The 22,668-nt window shown below is 42.3% G+C and overlaps 1 protein-coding gene across 2 annotated transcripts in view; it reads right to left on the bottom strand.

Annotated features, from left to right (window-relative positions):
- The window catches only part of Ptprg (protein tyrosine phosphatase receptor type G), a 683,725-nt gene that overhangs the window by 274,849 nt on the left and 386,208 nt on the right, over positions 1-22,668 (bottom strand). For both annotated transcript variants that reach the window (XM_055599059.1, XM_055599058.1), the window contains exon 3: positions 4,667-4,846. In XM_055599059.1, coding sequence (XP_055455034.1) covers positions 4,667-4,846 — 180 coding nt within the window. The remainder of the gene's footprint in view (positions 1-4,666; positions 4,847-22,668) is intronic.

Genomic DNA, 22,668 nt, shown 5'->3' with positions numbered 1-22,668 from the left:
GCCAGGGTCCACACCAGCAGCTACATCAGAGCCTTTCTTTAGACTGTAAGGTTACGCTCTCCTTCAGGCAAAAGCAAGAACATTGCCTCTTCAGGACCTCACAGAGCCACTAGGTTGTAGGCTGCAGCGAATAGTGTATCTGAGTACTGGTGATGCACTGATGGGAAGCTCTGGGAGCCCTGCAGGGAGCTGCAACCTCCTCTGCATTATCCTCAGCACCATGCAGGCCGGCAGCAAGAGGGAAGTGGATAAGAATCCAGGGAGGAATTAGTGTGCTTTTAAGTCTACAGTTCTCACAACATGGCTCCACCATTACAGCCCCAATGTCAGTAACCTGAAGGAAGCAGAATGGCCTCTGACCTTTGTCTTTAGTTGATGTGAACTATATGTCTACAATTGTTTTACTAACAGAAAATATTTTTTTCAAGATTTCCTTTTAGTCTATGTGTATGAGCACTTGTCTGTATGTGTGCGCGTGCACTGTGTCAGTGCCTGCAGAAGCCAGAAGAGGGTGTTGGATTTCCGAGAGCACAGATGGTTTAGAGCTGCTACAGGAGCCTGGGAAGCAAACTTGGGCCCTCTGCAGGAGCAGCTGGTGCTTTTAACTGTTGCACCAACTCTCCAGCTCCTCACAACCACTTCTTGAAGATGACTATAATAGGTGCAATGGTATTTTCAGATGTGGAAAGGAATATAGACAGAAAAACACGGTAAACCGAATGCAGTGGGAAAACTGGAGAAACAAGCTCTATGGTAAAGATGTCTGCCATGTGTCCCAGGGACAGCACAGAAAAACTAGTAGTTCAAAACAATGCCAAAGTACTCTAAGAGTTAAAAATCACAGAGGACAAGATTTATTGGCACGTGTCAGAAATCCCATGGAAGCTTTGAACCCAGTCATGAATGCTGGAACAGTAAGACTGCATTGAAGCACAAAGATGACAGGAGGACTGTAACTCAGACCGCCATGGCTCCTGGGGAAGAAACGGAGGCACCATCTGTCTCACAAAGGGATTTTAGACTTGTTAAAAGTAGGCGAGGTGAAACCCAGACACCCTATGATTATAGCAGGTGAGACACATATATACAGAGGTCCCAGGAGTAAAGAAAGATCCAAAGACTGTTTTACAGGAAGCCACTGTCTCTATATAGCAGCAGCTAAATATTAACTTAATATATTCATATTTCAATATCAAGAGACAGTCTAGTTTACAGATAAGTGACCTCAAATATCAATGAAAAGGGAAATACATCTTGGATTTACTTTTTGGAAATATGAGGCTTATAAAAATACTTCTAGAGAAGAAAAATATGCTTAAAAATAATGATTTATAGATTTGAAATGTAACTCAGTAGGAGAGAGCCTGCCTTGCAATGCAAAAAGACCTCAGTTATATCCCTAGCATTGAAAGAAGTAAATAAATAAAAGGGAGGGGGAGATAATGATATAAGAAAGAAAAGATTGCTTTCACTATCTAGGTATAAAGGATAGATATAGCTACAGCACATGATTATATAGTATGGATTTTTTAAAAAACAAAATTTTTTGATAACTGTAGATTCACATCTAGTTTTAAGAAATAGGTAAAGATAATATGGCCCCTTTCCCCTACAGCCCCCAAAGTAATGCTTCAAAACTCACAATACGTATAAAAATACATCCTCCCAAAATTTGAATGCTCCAGGTTATGTCTCAGTATGATTCACTGGGAATTAGCATCTAATGTTAAGCAGCTACTAAGAACTCTGATCTGACGAGTACTGAATTCATATTAATTATATGGATCGAGATGATCCAAACAGAACCCTCAGTGGGTGGATATTTCTCCCAAATAATAGTAAATCTGTGAAATTAATTTTAACATTGACAGAATGAAAAGTAGCTAGGTTTATCATTTAAAAAGACTACAAGTTGGTTCCGGTGCCAAAGTTCCAATAACACTATATGCTGAAACTTTTTTAAGAGCTTGAGTAAATGGCTGTGTGTTCTTCTGTCAAACGGCAGGGAGTAGCTGTCACTTTGGAACTCCCTCTCATCATCTTAGTGAATCCATGGGCCACAGTATAGTGTCCTGTGAATGTCGGAGAAATGCAGACAGTCCAAGCAGTACCTGGGACTGACAGCTTCTTCTCCTAACGCCTCCCTTCCGCATGGCAGACAGATACAGCCACACGCTCCTGGCTGTGCTCCAGAATCAGGAAAACACAACCACAGGCAACAGGTAGCACATCACTCTAGGATGTCAGCGGGGCGACAGAGATTGATCAGCGGCTGCTAGAAGGCCAAGGTCATGAATCAACGTATACTGAATGAACCCTGCACATGTCTGAAACCTTCCACTGCTGATCCCAAGCTGAAAGCTGTCACCGAAACATGTTATCTCTGCAGAAGGCTGTCAAGCATTGCAAGTCAAGTGGAAAACTGTAGCAGGGCGCCCAGGGTGCTGGCATCTAGAATGAGGCCCTGAAGTGGCTCTTCCTCCAAGCTCTGGTTACATGTCAAAGCTCTCACCCACTGTATTCCGATGGCTTCACGGGAACACTTACATTTGATACACAAAACTTCACCGTGGACCATAACAGTGAGCCCATGATCTATGCTGAAGCTGGGGAGAGATGGAAAGGTGTTTGGAAAGGACGTTTCTAGGGCATGTGACATGTTCAGCTGCTAAAAAAGGTCAGAGTGGAGAGAACCAACACCCCAAAATTTTTCTTTGAGTGCTACTCTGTGCCCATACTATGACACATAGCCCCCACTAACATTCTCTCTCTCTCTCTCTCTCTCTCTCTCTCTCTCTCTCTCACACACACACACACACACAAACACACACACACCAGTGCAATGATATCATAAGTAACATTGGTGGGTCACCAGTTTATCCTGTACACTACACAAATGGGTCAATTAAGGTACAGGAGAGTGTGGATTGTGATATATCCTGTGGTAGTTTGAATGAGAACTGTCCCCCAAAGGCTCGGGTATTTAAACACTTGTCAGTGGTGCTGTTTGGGGAGGTGGTGCAGCTTCGCTGGAGGAAGTACATCATTGAGGGCAGGATGTGAGGATTCATGGCTTCACCTAATTTCCTTTTTACCCTCTGTTTCATGCTTGCAGACAAGGAGAGAGCCTCTCAGCCTCCTGCTCTGCCTCTCCGCTGCCATGATGGACTCCTTCTAGAACCATATGACCAAAGAAAATCTTTGATCTGTAAGTTGGCTTGGTTATAGCTTTATTACAGCAACAGAAAAGTAACTAATGAAGAACAGAAGGTGAACTCTACATAGGGCTTTATGGGAAAGAGGCCAATGCCAACAATCACTGTAAGGAGTGCGGCAAGCACTGTGTCAATTAGTCAGTCCAGGTCAAAGTCAAGAGCAGCTTCAGACAAATGCTGGTCTGCAGAAAGAAAATGGATTCCTACAGCTGCCTGTGTAACCAAGAAGGGTTAGAGAAAACGCAAGTCTGAGGTCTACTGACACACATGGGGCCAAAGCAGATAATAATTTCATTTTAGACCAACACAGAGCCTTAGGACATCAGGGTATTGTGTATTTCTGAGAATGACTTGCTTGGTTGCAAATGATTCATTGAGATGGAGGAAAAAGAGGGAGGGAGTACGGACATTTATTTTAATGGACTCATGTTATTAGCACCTAAGTAATACGATGATAAAGGTCTTTTTAGATATGAACTTAATCCTTGGCTATAGTTAGCAGTGACATAACACACACCTCAGTGCTTCCAATGAGATCAGGAATGAGGCACAGCACAACATTTCCTGTGGCATCTGTGAACACCCCAGAAACCCTTAGTTGTACTGCCGTGATTAACCAGGACATTAAGGATGCTGAGAAGATGGCACTGTGTCACTGAGCCCCTGGTGACAAGTGGTGTGTAGGAGGAAGGAAGAAGGTTCAAACCCTAGGACCGATAAATAAGGGGCTGAGGCAGTTCATGCCTCCCTGATATTGTAACAATTCTGCGAGGAGCACGCCGTCAAGGAAAATAAAATAGGATGCGCTGCACTGGTGTCCTTGGCACAGTGCGTTCTCACAGAAGGTTCCCTCTCCATGGCGCTCAGTGTGGCAGCCGCTGACTCTATATGGCTGCTGACGTTTCGAGATGTGTCTGGCACAGTGGAGGGCTCAGTTTCATCTCATTTAATGTGTTTTCCTGAGGCAGGAGCTCACTGTGTATCCTTGCTGTCCCAGAACTCACTCTGTCAACTCAAACTGGCCTCAAACTCAGATTCACCTGCCTCTGCCTCCCGAGTACTGAGTAGAAGGTGAACTTCATCGTGCTCAGCTTTTATTTTTTTAATTAAAGCTTAAATTTATGTGAAACCCCCAAGACATCAAATATTTATACTTAATGAGTATCTTCTTCAAGTCCATTCTATGAACCCAACACATTAATTCACTGGACTACTGAAACCAAAGGGTATTATTTTATGACACATATGTTATATATTTATAAAAATCAAGGCACAGAATAGTAAGGTATTTGCCTGAAGTCACACATTGGTTGGCTGTCAACCCAAAGAGTGCTTTAGGTTCCCTATAGCAGTATATACTATTTAAGAAGAAAGCTAGAATAAAGCCATACACCCCAAAGCAGTTTTTGTTGTTGGTAAACAAAGATAAAGAAATAGATAAAATACTCTACCTGTTTTCCCTGTGTTCTTCATCCAGGTTTTGTTGGAGGACTCGTTATCAAATCCATCAAGTTGAAGCTCCTGGTATTCTTCGCCAACACGTGCATGGTGGTCTAAAATGTCTATAGGAGACTGATGCCTGCCTCCGCAGCTGGCACTGGATGTGACCCAGTGCTCAGGGCCATAGGCACCTGTTGAAAAAAGCAACACTTCAGTCCGCATGGCCCAAAAGTCTGGGTTGAAACAAATAAAACATGACGCTAAAGGGGCTGACGAGGTGGCTCAGCAGGTAAAGTATTTTCAAGCAAGCATGAGGACCTGTGTTCAGACCCTCAGCATCTATGTAAAATCTGGCACCCATGATGCAACCTTAGCATGAGAGGACAGATTGGCTCATTGTCCAGCCAGTGCAGCTAAAAGAGTGAGCCCAAGGTTAAATGAAAATATTTGTCTCAAAAACAAAGATGGAAAACACTAGAATACAACTCATGTTGATCTCTGCCCTGCCGGAATGAGCACACCACACACACACACACACACACACACACACACAAAGCTGGGCTGAGCACTACATCTTTCAATGTATAGTTTTCACATGTGTTCATGGTTTTGTTCTTTGATTTACAAGCAAACTCCTGGTCTCTTCATTGTCAGTCAAGTTCAGGAAGCTGCGCAGAAGAGTCATAAGGGTTGTTCATGTTTTTTAAAAACTTTAAGTAGGCTTCCCAAAAATAAGCAGAGTGCTCATTCATAAAAAAGCAGCTTAATTAGTCAGGCATGTTTTGGTGCTGTGAATAATATCCTAAGTATGACTTTCCACTAAGCTCACAATAGCCTGTAAACAGGAAAAGAAAGAAACAAACAAACTTCAGCCTAACTGCAACTCAGACTAGCTGAGGCCCATTACCATCTGAGGGAGAAGGCCAAGCAGGATCTCCCTGCGCTGGCTGCAGAAGGGTTCTCAGTTTGTCCACAGGTCTTGCCTGCATCTCCTTCCCAGGCCTCCACCTCGTAAGCGATGGAACAATGAAGTCACTGCGGAGACTTGGCGCTCTTAGAAATAAAAACTTCTAGGAAATTGTCTGCCATCAGTAAAGAGAGAACAACCCACAGCAGACCTCAGACAGGCCCAGCAAGGCAGAGGCCAGGAAGCACGCTGAGGTTGCTGCTCTGCCTAGTCGGGAAATGAAACACTAGTGGGATGATGGCCATCACTTGGAGAACACACTCTCAGGGCTTTCTACCTCTGTGCCTCACTTTTAATTCTGTTGATAAAACAAAGCAGGAAAGATATGTCTGCTGAGAGCCCTTTCCGCTTCAAACCAATAGTAAGTCTAAAGAGGGAAGTAGATAAGCCACAGGCACCTCAGTAAAGATATATACATACATGTACACACATGCACATACACACGTGTACACACACGTGAATACGCACATGTGCGTGTATACACAGGCACACACTCATAAACACATGTACATACAATGTACAGCTGCACAAACACATACACACAAACACACGTACACACAACACATACATACACACATGCACATACAGGCACACATAAACACATGTACACACACAGAATACAAACATACACACATGTATATCCAACACACACCTGCGAGTACACTCGCACACACATAAACAAACACAGGCACGCATACACGCACATACATACCCTTGGATTTTTAGCTTTCAACCGTCAAAATATCACATAAAATAAGCTGGAGAGGAAACTGGATTAGGCATTTTTGTGACACCACACACAGCTACCTTTCTGTGAAGGAACAAAGGTGTGTGCTAGTCAACAAGAGCCACAATTTGTGCCAACCCTACCACAAGGCAATCATTCCACAGTCCCTTAGCAGACCAGGAAAAAAAAACAAAAAACAGGTACCAGGAAAAAACAGGGACAACCACAGACATCTTCTCTGTCAAGAAAATGGACATATCATAGCTGTAAGAGCAATTGGAATGGGTCCTTAAAATGATTCATATTCTCACTCTCTGGAAAATACTTCAGCTGGGTGATAATGCTGGGTCATCTTCCCAAATGCCCATCCCTAACAGAAAGAAAAAAAAAAAAAAAAAAAAAAAAAAAAGACTGTCAGAAAGAACTCATTCACACATTGGAAAAGGTGTCATAAGCCAGGGGCACTTTTGAGTCATTTGCAAGTGTTTAATACTTTCTAGAAAAAGTCAACATTGCCATTTCTTTAGGGAGAAAATGCAGTGAAGCAGGGCAATGTCAAGGGCTTTTTACACAGAACACTGCACCTCTTGTTTGAGTTCCCCAAGGCTAGCATGAGTCACAGACAGAAGCAGCGCACTTCTGCAAACATTTAGCCAAAACTTATTTTCATCCTCTAAGTGTTTGAGGAGTTTGGGGTGGGGCGGCGGGGATAACAAATGACTCCAATTAGCCTCTTTCCACTGTCTCAACGTTCGTGCAGATGCCATAAAAATACACTGGGAAACTGAGTGAGGCAACTGCTAATACAGTCAACGGGAACCAAAATGTATAGTGGTTAGCTACAAAAGGGCCAGCAGGTTCTAAACATGGGATGTTGTATATGGCCACAGAGAAACCTCTTATTGGAATAAAGTAATAACCAATACCACGGGGCATAGAAAAACAAGGCCAACTACATACAACACCCAGAAATTAACGGAGGCAAGCCATCATTGCCAAACCTGACACTAGGCAATGATCCTACTAACCGCATCATGGCACTAATAACAATTATTATGATGATAATAAAAAACTTAAGGTCGGCTAAGTGTTTATCACCCACATTAGATGAGTGACATATAATTTAGGAGATTATAAAAAAATAATTAGTGCTCATATTGGTGGGCTCGTTCATTACAATCTTAGGGTTCAAGCTGACTGCGTGCTTGCTTCCACACTTCCTTCCAATATACATTCAAGTGCAATTTTAATTGAAACTGATCTTCCACTTCAGATTTCAAATTAATTCTTCTTTGGAGTGCTTCATGGTCCACACACCCGTGGTTTGCAAACTCCTATGTCATTAGTGGAGGAAATGGAACACTTTTTCCAAGCTGCAGGTATCGATTACCTACTCTTAGTTGGAAGCACTGTTGCCATTCCAGACTGTATATATCTCTGGTGTTGACGCTTTATAAAAGTTCATACCGTTACTCGTTCACAGTGGCAGTCTCACCATGTTAAATGGTTTTGGTTTTCAGAATTTTGAATAAATTTCAAAGTGAAAAAGAAAAAAAAATGACATTTAATACAGAATACTGATCATACGCAAGCTTGCTGAGAAAAACAAAACAAAACCCACCCATGAGCAAGATGGCTTCCTCTCATAGATACTCTAAGAACAGGAAAACTCACTTGCAGGCTGTTTCTCTCTTAAGAACTCTTAGAGTGGGCAGGACTTTTGCATTTCAGGAGTTCAATCCATCTGAAATGGCCTGCCCCTCTGACAACACAACTTTATCAAGTCTCACGTTCTCAAAAATGTCCAGCAGCTTAAGCAGCCCCCTGAAAGTTACTTGCCCAAAGGAACTTCCCATTCACCTGTTAAAACTACACAAGTGTGACCTGTATTGAGAGACCCTGCCAACCTTTAAACACCAAGACAATCTAGCAGTGTCCCTCATGCAGCCTAGGAAGAAAAATATTTTCTTTTTGATGAATGCAATGAGCGCATGTGAAGCCACTGGCTGAAAGTGTGGTCTTCCTAAAACGGCCTTCCGCTAGAAACAATCTGCTTGGTTCCCTTTGGGCCTCATTATCACTATTGCTAACTTACTCCTAAATATGTGTCGTCCCGACTCATGATTATACCAGTACGACAAGGATCTTCTATGGTTCAACTTTACACCAATAAGCAGCACCAGATCACATAGGCAGAGCACCTCTGTCATCTCCCCATCTCTCCCACAAAAAAAAAAAAAAAAAAAAAAAAAAAAAAAAAAAAAAGGGCCCTTCCCCTTCCAGATAGCAAAGTCCTAAAGGAGAAAGGGCACAGGCAGGACATATGACTACTGTCCTGTCCCATATTAACCACGGCATCTGCAATTCCACATGCCACATATTCAGAAACTCTGCAAATCTTTGCATTAGCTAAAACTACAAGAAAGCACAGTATCTCTTAGGGAAGTGATGTCAGCCAGCCTTGAACTCATTTCCTTGTAGCTCACCATCTCCCCTCTTCCTGCTTCCTTCACAAAGTGCCTTGAAAGAACAGAGATCTGTACTCCTTAGGTGGGACTGAGATTAGATTCCTGCTGCCCATATTATTAGAGATTTTATGTCAACTGGCCACAAGCTCAAGAAATTAGGGAAAATGCCTTCTCAATCGAGAAAATGCCTTTATAAGATTTGCTATGTAGGCAAGTCTGTAGGACATTTTCTTGATTAACGATTGATGTGAAAGGGCCCAGTCCCTTGTGGATGGTGAGATCCCTGGGCAGATGGCTGGGTGCTATAAGAAAGAAGACTGAACAAGCCATGAGGCCCAAGGTAGCGAGCAGCACTCCTCCAAACCCCTGATTCAGAGACTGCCACTAGATTCCTGCCTTTGGTTCCTGTCCTGGCTTCCCTGGATGACAGACTACATGCCACTCACTGAAATAAACTTTTTCCCTTCCAAGTTTCTGCTGGTCATGGTGTCTCTCCGGTACCTCCTCTTAACTTCCCCATAATCTAACACCTACCATGGATTCCTCAGTAGAGTAACTCCTAAAGCATATATTGAGATGAAAATTAAAAAAAAAAATTGGAAGAAGAGAGTGGGAAAGTGTCTTCTAGTGACACTTCCATGTGTTCTTCGCTGTGATTTCACTTTAATTTTATACATCTATCTGCTGACTGTTTATTAAATTTTCCCTTCCTTGGTCTTCATAGGTAGGATGCCAACTTCAGAGGTAAATTCTCCTTAGCTTCATTAATCCACAGATTAGTCTGAACTGTGACAAAGTAAGATGTGCTGTGAAAATATGATGATGAAGAAATCTATGAACAAACTGAACAAGCCAAGACTCATGATTGCACTTTTTAAATTCAGTGCATAACAGAACTCGAGCCTTTGGTACCCTGTAGGAAGCATGGTTAGTTACTTATTGAACTTCCCACTGTTTTGTATACTTCAATGACTTCTCTAAGCAAAGACAGTCAAGGGTGAGGAAGCTCTAACCCTCTTAGTACATATTTAAACACAAACTTAGCACTTTCTCAGTGCTAGACCCAGTCATGAGAAACTGGTGCTCAGGAGAAGGGCGGGCCCCAGTTTCCTTGGGGGTCCCTTGGCCAATATGAGCTGCTGTGGCTTAGCTGCCTCACTGTTCAATGACCTGCTCATATCAAAAGGTAGCTTAGGCGAACTCTGACACTACATGCCACGTACCTAGAGCAATAGCAGACTATGAAAATTTGCTATGGGATGGTTGCTACAACTATTGGTTGGGTTACAAAACATGGAAACAACTCTCAAGAAACAGGCCTTGGAATATGAAAGCCAAGCATAGAAGCTAGCCAAAGGAGGTGGGTGCATCTATTTTATACCACAGAACTACTGAAAAGACCTTCACTTCCTAAGGACTTACAGAGGAGGTGACAACTGAGTGATATCATTTCTCCAAGCACATAGTTACTGGGTCAGTGTCATCTGCTACAGAGAGCTTTAAGTACAATTGATTTCTGTGAAAGATGGGTGCTAACTACAGCAGGTTGGGTCATCTGCTTGAGGACGAAAGTAGGGTTGGAGCTGTGGCCCCTGGGTAGAGTGCTGAGTATGCAATGAACCATGGGCTGGATCTCCATCCTTGAGTAAGAGTGAGTGTGGGGCACATTTCAGTAACCTAAGCTCTTTGCAGGGAGTGAATCCAAGGTCAGCTTCCCTTACATGCTGCCTGTTCTCTCGACTGCCTGCCCCTAAAAAGCAAAAACAAAAACACACCAACAAAGGAAGAGCAAAGGAGGAAAAGGAGGGGAAGATTTTTTTAAAGTTACTTCACAGTGGAGAAGCCTGGCAAATGTCCCCATAGGAAAGTAAAGATAATCGGTTTTATGACATGGTTATATTGGGGACATCCTGAATGGCTTCCTTAAGGAAAGTCCATCCCCCCTGTAGTAGGTCTTCAAAGACTCCCTTACCATCTGATCTAATTAGGAGGAATGCATTGGGCAAAACCCAAGATGAGGAACATTCTACTTAATGCAACACCAGAAAGTTAGTCTTCTGTAGACACATGCCAATACAAACAGCACATATTTCTAAATGTTCACAGAAGAAAGACAAAACTGTAACCTTTGTTAAATGGGTCCAATTATCAGTATTCTTGAATGCATTTGGGACCTGTCCATGACCTAAAAGATGATACAAATGGCAACAACCTATACATAATGTTTGGCATGTCATTTGTGCATGAACAGAATTTGCACAGAGCAAAAATCCAGAAAAGAAAGGCTAGGCTAAAGGAGAAAGGTGGGGCCTTAAGCAATCTTGTGGGTGATGCTTCATTATTTACAGTCATTAAAAGAAAAAGTCTTATGGCATGTAAGGATGGAGTAATTCACCTTTAAAAACTGTAGTTAAGAAACAACGTTATTAGCTTAAATTATGGATCATCTGTGCGTTAAAATAACAAACTCCTCCTCAGTGTGCCATTAACAAGTCACTCTATTTTCCCCACTGTGGGACACTACAGCGAAGGACACTAGCATCAGGAAGATGGATTCCCACAGTATGGAGAATAAATCACCCAACTAGAGATTCATTCCAACCGTCTGCTAAAATCAGACAGAATTCCGTACAAAGAAATAGCCGCAAGTCCTGCACCTGCAGGTGGTATCTCGGAGCCTGTTTGAAATTCAGGGTTTCTTTTTTAGGCAGACATATCTTTAAAAAGCTGGTCAACAGGTATCAATTTTAAACCAATACTAGTGCTATTATTCAAACAAAATGCACTGAGAGAGGGGTTGGAGCAATAGAGAGATAATATTCTCTTAATATTCTGTTCATGGTCAGCATGCCCCATAATCAGAAAAATCACTTAAAAGTCCAGATAAGACAAATGTACTTTTATGCACTTTAAACAAACCAGACCACTTCAATATAGTTCTCTCTTAATAACTGACCTAAAATAAGACAGAGGACTAACTTATAGTGCATACAATTCACACAATCCCTATTCCAAAGCAGGGTTTCCTTAAATACACACATGGTATTTTTCAAAAAATAAATATGTATCTTGAAATTATTTTTCCACAACAGATTCAAATAATGGTTTCCATTCACTAATGAAAAGCCATTAAAAATAATGAATTCTGTCTAAATCTAATTAAAAACAAAACTAATATACATGTTCTGTGCTGTTTCCAGTCCAGTATGTTTATTAATGCCCCCCTCAAGGAACTTTTATTAAAAACATTACCTGAATCTAGGCTTATTACTCTGCATCTTGTTGTCTACGTTTAACCAAGAGCAAAACTCCAAAATACCAGTGTTCGTTTTTTTTTTTACCAAGTATAATTAATGCTTTTTCTCCCAATCTAATAAACATCTTTAAATTATCCCATTTTTAATTAAAAACACTTTGTGAGATTCAGTTTATGATGTGTTTCCTCACACCAGAACTAGTAACTTAATTACTATTTATGCATTTATTGTTGTACACGTGAAAAAGTGGAAAAAGTGCTAAAAAGCACTCAGATTGCTCTCTGCTGCTCTTATTAATTAATGTATAATTACACAGTTGTTCATCTGTGTTAGGAGAAATATTTCAGTTGCTAAATCAGTGCAGAAATGTACAGTGAGTTTACAGATGATAAAATTAGTCTCTACATTTTTGTTTGTAAATTTTAAGCATGACATCTGTATGTTTCTATCTCCCATCAATGATGGGAACTATGGATAATCAGCCATAACACCACAATAACACCAGACAACAGAACCCTAAGTTTAATTGACTTTGTGCATTTCCCACTACCAACTATTATCTGTCTAGTTTCTCAGGGTGCTTGTTTTAAGAATTAGCGGTCTCTCCTTCTGTCTCTCTTAAGATATATTTCTAAAGGTCTATTTCTGAGATGGGTGTTTGCCTGCATGTAGGTCTCTGCACTGTGTGCATATGGAGGTCACTATGGACAGTAGAGAGGGTGTCAGAACCCCTAAAACTAGAGCTACAGATGGGTGTGAGCCACCATTATGCTGAGAATAGAATCCAGGGCCGCTGAAAGAAAAACCAGTGCTCTTAGCCATGTATCTCTCTCTCCAACCCTTGGATAGTCACTCCACTTTTCGAAAACAGGTGATGTAGCAATTACTGCCAACCAAGAGGCCTGAACCATAGAGGTTATGTCAGCACAGGGGCCACTCATAAATGGATCAGATGGTGTATACAAAAGAAAGCAGCAGAGGAAACCGAGGTGTGCCTGACAGGAACAGTGGAGAGTAGCAACGGCCTTTCAAAACCCAAGTCCATAAGTGTCATGTTCAGAGGTCTCTCAAATTAAAAACCTCCATGTCATAGCCCCGCCTACTCTGCATTCAAATATTCAACACAAATGTCTAACTCTAACTAGGATCGTTTAATGCCCCCAAATTTCCCAGGCATGGTTTTAAGTTGGGCCTTCCTTTACTGTGGCCTCTTTCAGGCATTGTATAGGATTGGTCACTGTGTGCATCTACACTGTTAATGACGTCATCTCATTTTTCACTGCACAACATCTTCCAGGCTTAGAAAATGAAGAGAAACTTATTCTAGGCCTGAAGTTTTCCATTTTATTCAAGTGGAGATATATCTCTAGCAGCCAACGATCATTACTTGGCAAAATACCTGCTCTTTTGAAATTTTTACTTCTTGTTATAGACTCAACAGAAATAATCAGAGGCATGAAAACCACACTACGCAAAGAACCAATGAAAACCCGCCCTACACAAAGACCTGAGTGACCAGATTGGTGGTACAAGGAGGTTAACAAAAGTGATGTGACGCATGAGGGAAAGCCAAATAATTCCGAGACTGTAGGACTACAACCGTGAGCTCCTCCACGAAAGGCGCCAAATAATTCCCAGACTGTAGGATTACAACCGTGAGCTCCTCCACGAGAGGCACCAAATAATTCCGAGACTGTAGGACTACAACCGTGAGCTCCTCCACGAAAGGCGCCAAATAATTCCCAGACTGTAGGATTACAACCGTGAGCTCCTCCACGAAAGGCACCAAATAATTCCCAGGCTGTAGGACTACAACCGTGAGCTCCTCCACGAAAGGCACCAAATAATTCCCAGGCTGTAGGACTACAACCATGAGCTCCTCCACGAAAGGCACATCCATTAGCAATGTCTGAAAATGGTGCAGCCAGGGAAGGAGGGAAAAGCTGAATTACAAGCTTGCTTCCTCCACTCACAATTTAGGTCAGGAAAGTAGAGTTGAAAATTAATTGTGTTTGATCAAGCCTCATTTCTCTTATATCAGACAGAGTTCAAAATTCCTGAAGGTTCTAAGTTCTGTCAGAGCACTTTTCTCTATATGCAAAACAACTTAATGGACACATTTGTTTTGTTTTGTTTTCAGGAGAAAGGGTCTGTCAAGATGGCCTAGAATTCGCTCTGAACACCAGGATGGCACTGATCTCATGAATCAGCTTCTGCCTCTGCCCCCAGCAACTGTTGATATTATAGGCATGCATCACCCTGTCTGTCTTATTTTTGTTTACACTCTCCAGCCAGGCTCTACACCACCTAGACATATTCCTAAACATGGGAATGTGATGAGGATCACACACACACACACACACACACACACACACACACACACACACACACTCACAGGCGTACAGGCTCATACATTAAGCACAGGCATTTAAGAGCAGAAGAACCATGACTGATGGTGATAACGCTCCTTAAGAAAACCCTCAGATCTAACTGGCATGACTCTGGCCCAGCTTCAGATATGACAACCATGAGGAGTTTTAAGTCAACTTCACATAATCAAAAATCATCTGAAAAAAGAGAACCTCAATTAAGAAAATGGCTCCATAAGATCAGGCTCTAAGCAAGACTGTAAGGCATTTTCTTAATTGGTAATCACCAATTGATGGGAGTGGGCCCAGCCCATTGTGGATGGAGCCATCTCTAGGCTGGTGGCCCTGGGTTCTATAAGAAAGCAGAATGAGCAAACCAGAAAGCAGCACTCTCCATGGCCTCTACATTGGCTCCTGCCTTCAGGTTCCTGTCCTACTTGAGTTCCTGTCCTGACTTCCTTCATGATGCACAATGATGTAGAAGGGTAAACTGAATAAACATTTTTCTCTTCAAGCAGCTTTGGTCATGGTGTTCCATTGCAGCAATAGTAACCCTAACTGGAACAACACCCAACTAGAAACTGGCAACTCACAGATGCCCAGCTTTCTTCAGGAGTATGGGTTAGGAAGCGTTTTGGCCAAGGCTGACACTGATTATGCTCCAGGTACCCCTATTCAGAGGGTTTGATTTAGGTTGATGCTATCCATACAGGCAGGCGTAGCCTTTGTGCTCCTGAACCTGTAGGTGAAACCTGGCTCTTCACCAAACAGGACTGAAAAAGGAAGGGAGGCACCTGCCCTGAAAAGGAAGATAATGGGAAACACAGAAAAGTAGGACCAAGAGGGAGGGAAAAGAAACAAGCGGTCAGGGTCCTGAACAAACCATACTTGGAACGTACATTTTATCTGTAGACACTTCCATTTCAAGTGCCTTTGTATTTATTTAAGACTGAGCAGGCCTGCTGCTACTTATAACTCATGCTATAAGAGATCACCCAAACACTGGTTTGAGGCTACCAGTTCAATGATTCGGTGCATTCTACATTCATCAGTAAGACAAAAATGTCAAATTACACAGATAAAAATCAGCAGTACGTGCTGGCTGGCATATATAAGGTCATCTTTTGATTCCCCCTTTCTCCCTCGGTCTCTTCCTACAATTTCTTTCCCTATAAGGGAAACATAAACTTGGGTTAGGATTTAAAGATCTCATTTAGACAAAAGCAGAGGAAACAAGGTCTGAAGTTCTTAGCTGTAAATTTTTACTCCAGCAACACTGAGGTCACAGATAAGAGTCCAAGAAAGGCTTAAAGTGAAGTCTTCTGCCTCAGAGACCTGCACGGCTCAGGTTATTATGTGGGGATGACTTGCTGGTGTGACTGTGAACTATTCTCAAAGGCTAGAGTTGCATCTCAGAGAATGAAAAAGACCCTGTATTGAAGGTCTGATTGAAACATGGCTACACTTCCTATCTTGAAGAGGAAGGGATTCTCAATATCAGTGTCTGGACTTGTGATGCTTTGTCTTAATTGCTTGAGCTTACACACACACATACACCTTGTTTGCTGTTTGAAACCCTATTCTTGGCTCAGGCACTAAATGACACAGTGGCATGAGAGTAGACAGCCTTCAGCAGGGCTTCACCCTTTTGAAGAATATTCATTATGTTCGCTGTGACGAAAACTTCCTACACGTTGCCATCTTTGACCTTCTCACCACCTCATGTCAAGTATGTTTTAGTTTCTTTGTGTTATAGATAAGTCAACTGATGCTTAGAAGCTAGGAAACTTGCCCTCATAGAGTGAGCGGTAGATCGGGCTTAGATCTACCAGTGCCAGACCAGGGAGTAAGCACCACACTGTAATATAGTCCTTTGTTACCTAAACTACAACAATACAATCTACACAGAAGGCAGTGACTTCTAAGGTTGGAAATGTGCACTTGTTTGCTCAGCCTGCCAAGCCCACAGATACACTTGTAACTTTTAAAAGTGTGAGGTTGGTTGTCGTAGCATCATCAGCAACATCCAAGATTAAAATCGAGATAACTGCATGTCACCAAAGGGCTGGTTAAGTGGAGTATGTCAAATCAATACGGTAGAAGGAGGAGTAATCAGGGAGGAAGGAGCAAGAAAAGGAGGGAGAACTCTTTAAGTAAACCAGAACAGACTCCAAGATGTATTTCTAAATGGAAACCCAATGTGCATTACAACTTACTGCCACTCACTTAAAACAACACGAAACAGGGCCTAGGAGTGAGTCAGTGGCACAGTAATGACCTAACAAGAATAAGACCCTGGGTCCAATCACTGCCACTGCAAAAGGGAGAAGAAAAGTAAGTGATCATAGGTGTTTATCTGTGTGCATATGAAATACTTAAGTAAGCATAGTTAGGACAATAAAGCACTAACGTAGTAGGAAAGGTAAGGTAAGTTTTTAGCAAATATATGATCTAAATATCAAATTATACAATATATAGCTTACAGAAGTTTAAGGCAGAGGCAAGAGTGAAGCGGGGGCTGTCTCTGACATGGACTCTGTTGCCTGCTTACAGATCCCTTTCCCCTAGCTGGACTCCCTTGTCTGGCCTCAGTGAAAGAGAATGTGCATGGTCCTGATGCAACCAATGTGCCCAGCTGGGTTGGTACGGGTAGGGGTGACCTTTTCTGAGGAGAAGGGGAGTGAGAGAAGAGGGAGGGAGGGTGGGCTCAGGAGGAAAGAAAAGAAGGGGCTGCCATTCAGATGTAAAAATGAATAAATTAATTTGTTTTTAAAAAAAGACAGAGGCAAAAAATGCTAATTATGATCATACAATTCCATCACTGCATAGGAATAAAAATAAATACACATCAGGTCCAAGAATGGACCATACAACGACAAAAGGGAAGCCTATGGAAGGATTGGTTTCATCCAGAAAAATACAGATCTACAGGATTCAATGTTTTTTGAGAATATATGAACTACTTCTGTAATTAACCAAAACAAAAGTAAAAGCTGTAGAGAAACACATCTTATCATCTTCTCTCTGGAGGTCTTGTTCCAAGTGGCAGGGACATTCCTGGTAGAGCTACTGTCTCCAGTTTTAAATGTGTTTTTACTTTTTTGATCTTTAAAACATACAGAAAGTACAGACCTTATATAAAAGCTATCTATGGAGCCTGGCAGTGATGGCACATGCCTTTAATCCCAGCACTTGGGAGACAGAGGCAGGTGCATCTCTTGAGTTTGAGGCCAGCCTGGTCTACAGAATGAGTTCAAGGACAGCCAGGGCTACATAGAGAAACTCTCTCTCGGGGGCAGGATGGAGGAAGCTACCAACGGCATTTGAATTTCAGGGCCTAAAGGGGTTGAATAAGAGGGAAAACAGGCTGGAAAGATTGTTGACAATAATTTCAAAAGCAGACCAAGACTAGCAGATTCCTCATGGAATTGTGTCCAGTCCTTTTCCATGGGCTGCTAAATTGTACTGTAACCAAGCCATATGTTAGATTTTATCCTAAAAATGATGCAACTGTAAAAGTCCCATGCTTTTATAGTCTTCACTGTCACTTTACACTTTCATCCCATCTGATAGCCTATGGATACAGATGTTCTAACTGCGACATATGGACAGTGAGACTTGCTCCCTGGCTGCAAAGACCTGGAACTGCAATCTGAAGAAAAATCCAAGCTTCCATCACTGGTTTGCATTCCTGCTGCTTTTCTCGACTATTATATTTTATTTTCACTCTCCAATCTGACCTCTTGGGCACTGGGAAGATCCTGATTTTTTTTTTCCCTACAGTTTCTGAACCATGCCTCCTGGCAACACGACATTCACAAATTTAATGAATCCATATTCCTTGTCAAATTCTTTGATAAAAATGCTCAAAAGGCCAGGGCCGAAGACAGATATCTCCATCACTACAATGGCATGTTAGGTAGAATTCTCCAGAAAGGTTTTTTTCTGTCAGGAATCTTCCAGTCTCCATCTCTGTTCTGACATGACCATTAAGGTATACACAGAGGCTACCCATGAAAATCAGCTCATGTTTGCAACACACGTAACAGTATCAAAGCATGATCAACCAGAACTTCTCTGAGAAATACAAGAATGTAGTTTTATAAGGACAGGGCTTTTAAGCACTGTAGACCCATCTATGACAAAGAAGGCATTTGATAAATAAGTTACTGGGGCTTTCCAAAGAAATATGATGACGAAAAAAACCAGAAGAAACCGGGGATGTATGACAGCAAGTAGTATGCCTGCCACAACACAAGATATCTTGAGTTTTACCCCCAGTACACCACAAACCAGCATGGGGACACATGGCTGCCCTTCTGATGACGACACACAGGGTGAGAGGTTCAAAATCATCCCAGGTGTACACAGTGAGCTAGAGGCCAACCCGCGTTACATGACACCCTCTCTCAAAAAGCAAAACAAAGTAAGGCTAGTATTCTTGTTTTCCAGTATGTATAAGTTTGCCATCAGTGTGAAATGTTTGGTGAAGATCTTCATCCAACCTTAAGAACCAGCACGAGCCCTTTAAGGGCTAACGTAGACTGCTAATGGAGAACAACAAACTTAATGATGGAACTTACAGAAAAGATACACTTCAATTGACAGGGAAGAACAGGACTTCCACAAAAAGCATCCACTAGAAAAATAATCACAAGGTCATCTGGAAATGAAACGCACATGCATTTTAGCTTCAGAGTGGCGAGAAGTAGCCCCTGCTTACCCTAACCAGGGAGGATGAGAACAGGGATTCCCAAAGGCTGACACAAAGAGCAGTGGCGGAGCTGGAAGGGAGTTGGTCGACAAGGTGGTTTGACGGGTAAAGGTGCTTGCCTCACAAGCCTGACACCTGGCTTCAACCCCTCAAAACCATCCACAAGTGGGCAAAGAGAGCCGACTGCACCATTACTCTCTGATCTCCATGTTAGTGATGAGGGACATGCACCATGAGAACAGATAGACACAAAATAAAGTTAAAACAAACAGTAAAAGCAGTAACATCAACAAAAAGACAGTGCTAGTCTCATTAAAATACAGCTTCCCATTCCTTAGGCCCCAAGTTGTCGCCTTAGGGAGCAATGTGGTTGAGGTTTTTATTATTATTATCATCATCATCATCATCATCATCATCATCATCATCATCATCATCATTATCTCCTCCTCCTCCTCCTCCTCCTTTTTTGAGACATCATCATCATCTTCATCTTCTTCTTCTTCTCCTCCTCCTCCTCCTTCTTTTTTGAGATGGTACTCTTTCTACAATCCAGGTTGGCTGGAACTCACCATGTAGCCAACCCTGCCTCAAACTCACAGTAATCCTTCTGCCTCAGCCTCTTGAATAGTGGGATTATAGGCACGAAGTATCACACACAACGTGGAAATAAGTTTTCAAACAAAAACAGGCTACAACACACACACACACACACACACACACACACACACACATACTCAAGCAACTTGTTGTCAGCTGAAACATACTGTTCTATAATGAAGTCTGTGAGAAGGAGGAGGGCGAGTAACAGTTTTCAATGCCCTCCCCTCATCCATTCCTCATTCATGGTACCATTTACAGGCATGAGCACCCGCAGGCATCGTCTCTGCTACTGAAGATACTACTGTAACTTCAGGAATGGAGAAACTGAAGTCTGAAGAGACGAAGTCATCTGATGATTGAATAGAACCATTAAGCAAAGAGCAGAGGAAAGATCCAACCTCTTAACAAATGGTTCCTATCTATGACCTAAGAATTCTGCCCTAGTCACAGTAAAAGCTGAATACTTCTTGGCAGTTCTGCCGTGAGCCAATATCTAGAAGTCCATCTGAACTTCTCCATGTGTATGTCCAAGAGCTGGGCTTAGCTGGGCTTAGCCAATGTTGCAGGCTGACTCGCTGCTTACCTTTGACCATGACTCTATAGTACATAAAGAAAATAGTTTATTATCATAAATTACCCATGACATTTTGAATAAAACTCTCTATTTGGGAATAGTATGTAAAGTTAAGCAAACAGATAAATGGCAAGGAGAAACACTTACAGCTATTTTGGTTGTCTGAAGACAGCTAATCACAAAGAATCAGGCCTTGTGCCTGATTGTGGTTTCAGTGAGAAGTGTGCCCACCTGCTCTGTGTTAGACCACTCAGTTTCCAGTTGGTGGTGTGGCTGTTGTGTGTCCACCATAGGCTCTTTGCTGGGGCATCAAACTTTTCTCAGGACATGGAGCCCTGAGAGGCAAGTACGTCACTGGGGCCAGGCTTTGCGAGTTTATAGCCTCACCCCACTTCCAGTTTGCTCTCTCTGCTTCCTGTGTGCAGGTACAATGTGGCCAGCCAGCTCCCTGCCCTTATCGCCTGCTGCTATGCCGGCCCTGCAATTATAAACACTACCCCAAAGAAACTTTTGTCCCCAACTGATCGGCCTGCTCTTTGATCACCTCCCCCTGAAGAGGAAGCAGCCTTACCAGGCCACAGAGGAAGACAATGCAGCCAGTCCTGATGAGACTTGATAGATTAGGATTAGAAGGAAGGAAAAGAAGACCTCCAGTGGACTTGGGGAGGGGCATATGTAGAGAAGGAGGAGAAAGAGAGGGATTGGGAAAAGAGGAGGGAGAGAAGGAGTTACAGAGGGGATAAAAGTGAATAAAGTGTAATTAATAAGAAATTTTTAAAAAAGAAACTTTTGTCCCAAGATTGCCTGTTTGTGACATTTTATAATAATAGTGAAGAAATAACTAATACAGTATTATTGTACATTTCGAAACACTAATGCCATCTACACTGAACGATAAGGATATGAAGAAACACTAGAGGAAACATTAATTAGAACCACAGAGCATTGAAAGGAGAGTGCGTATCCACTGAGTGTGATTAAGCAGAGGACAGCACACTCATGCTGCCTTCCCCGTTCTAGAAAAGCACATTAAGGGTGCAAGTAGATGGCAATTCGCACCCACAACTCTGATGGAATTCTTGAGTTCAGGTACTCACATCCCAGAAAAACACTCACTGATCCCAAAACAGTTGGATCCTGGCTCTGACAAACAAGTGGTCTAATCAGTAAATTAGAAGTCCTTTTCCTGCAGATAAAAGGACTAATGATGACAAAGCCTCGCTGTAACATAAGCACTTTCAGGAGAGCTGGACAAAGGAAGAGGCATGATGTAATCAGCCATCATTCTCTCTGCAGCAGGGAACCCAACTCTAGGACTGCTTTGTAAGGGGAAAATGTAGAGAAGCTGTTTTCATTTATTACCACCAAGCTGTCTCCCATTCTCCCTCTGTAAACACGAAACTCAGAAAAACAAAAACTGATATTTTGATAAGGAGCACACGTTTCTTCAAGCTGCCAGCTCATAAGCACACTCGCTGGGTGAGTTCGTGTAAACAGATATCCAAACACTGTGGGCCTGAACGGCACTTAATACTTCATATTCCGCTTGGCATTTCTTTTTGAATAAATCCAACTAGGCCATTTTCCTCTCTTTGAATAAGATCCCAAAGAGAAGTAAATTGCAAGATGGGAAGAAGTATCAAAGCACAGGGGCTTATCAGCCTCATGTGGAAGGCAACTGTAGTTCTCCTATCTGCCAGTAGTCTAAGCAGTGGCGCTCATGAGCACTGGCAACAGGACCTTTTGTAAATACAGAAATGTCCTCTTCATGCTCAAAGACTGCATGCTGTTTACTCAGTATTGACTCAACAGTAAAGGAGTTTCCATAATTAAAAAACAAACAAACAAAAATCAGTACTTAATTTGAAAACGTAGATGACTTCTTCAGGTTCTTCATAAATGTTTCCCTTGGTTTTCTGAACTTCATTGCTCCTAACGGATCAAAATGAGGGAAAAAGCAGAGCTCCTTGAGACTGTCTACTTTGTAATACGCAAACACATTCAGAATGATGAAAGGGTTACGAGCAGTCTTTCCTGTGCAGGTGTCCCGTCGTCGTTCCCCCCCCCCCCCACACACACACACATACTATCCCTATGCTCTTGGTCTAATTACCATGAGCCAAAGCTAGAACTCAGGCAATAGGAAGAAAGCTATCTCACAGGGTTCCAGAGAGCAGTGTTTCATTACCTTGTTCTCAGATTATTTATGGCCAACATCAAAGAACATGGTCTAAAAGGCACTTAGAAGCTGCTCTTGTCAAAAAGCACTGAACCTGCACTTGGGCTCACAAGGAGGAGGAGGAGGAGGAGGAGGAGGAGGAGGAGGAGGAGGAGGAG

Source organism: Psammomys obesus, unplaced genomic scaffold, assembly GCF_907164565.1.
Source record: "Psammomys obesus unplaced genomic scaffold, mPsaObe1.curated_primary_1811, whole genome shotgun sequence".
NCBI classification, from domain to species: domain Eukaryota; kingdom Metazoa; phylum Chordata; class Mammalia; order Rodentia; family Muridae; genus Psammomys; species Psammomys obesus.
Note: the sequence above shows the minus strand (reverse complement) of the source record. Positions and strands in the feature narration are given on the sequence as shown.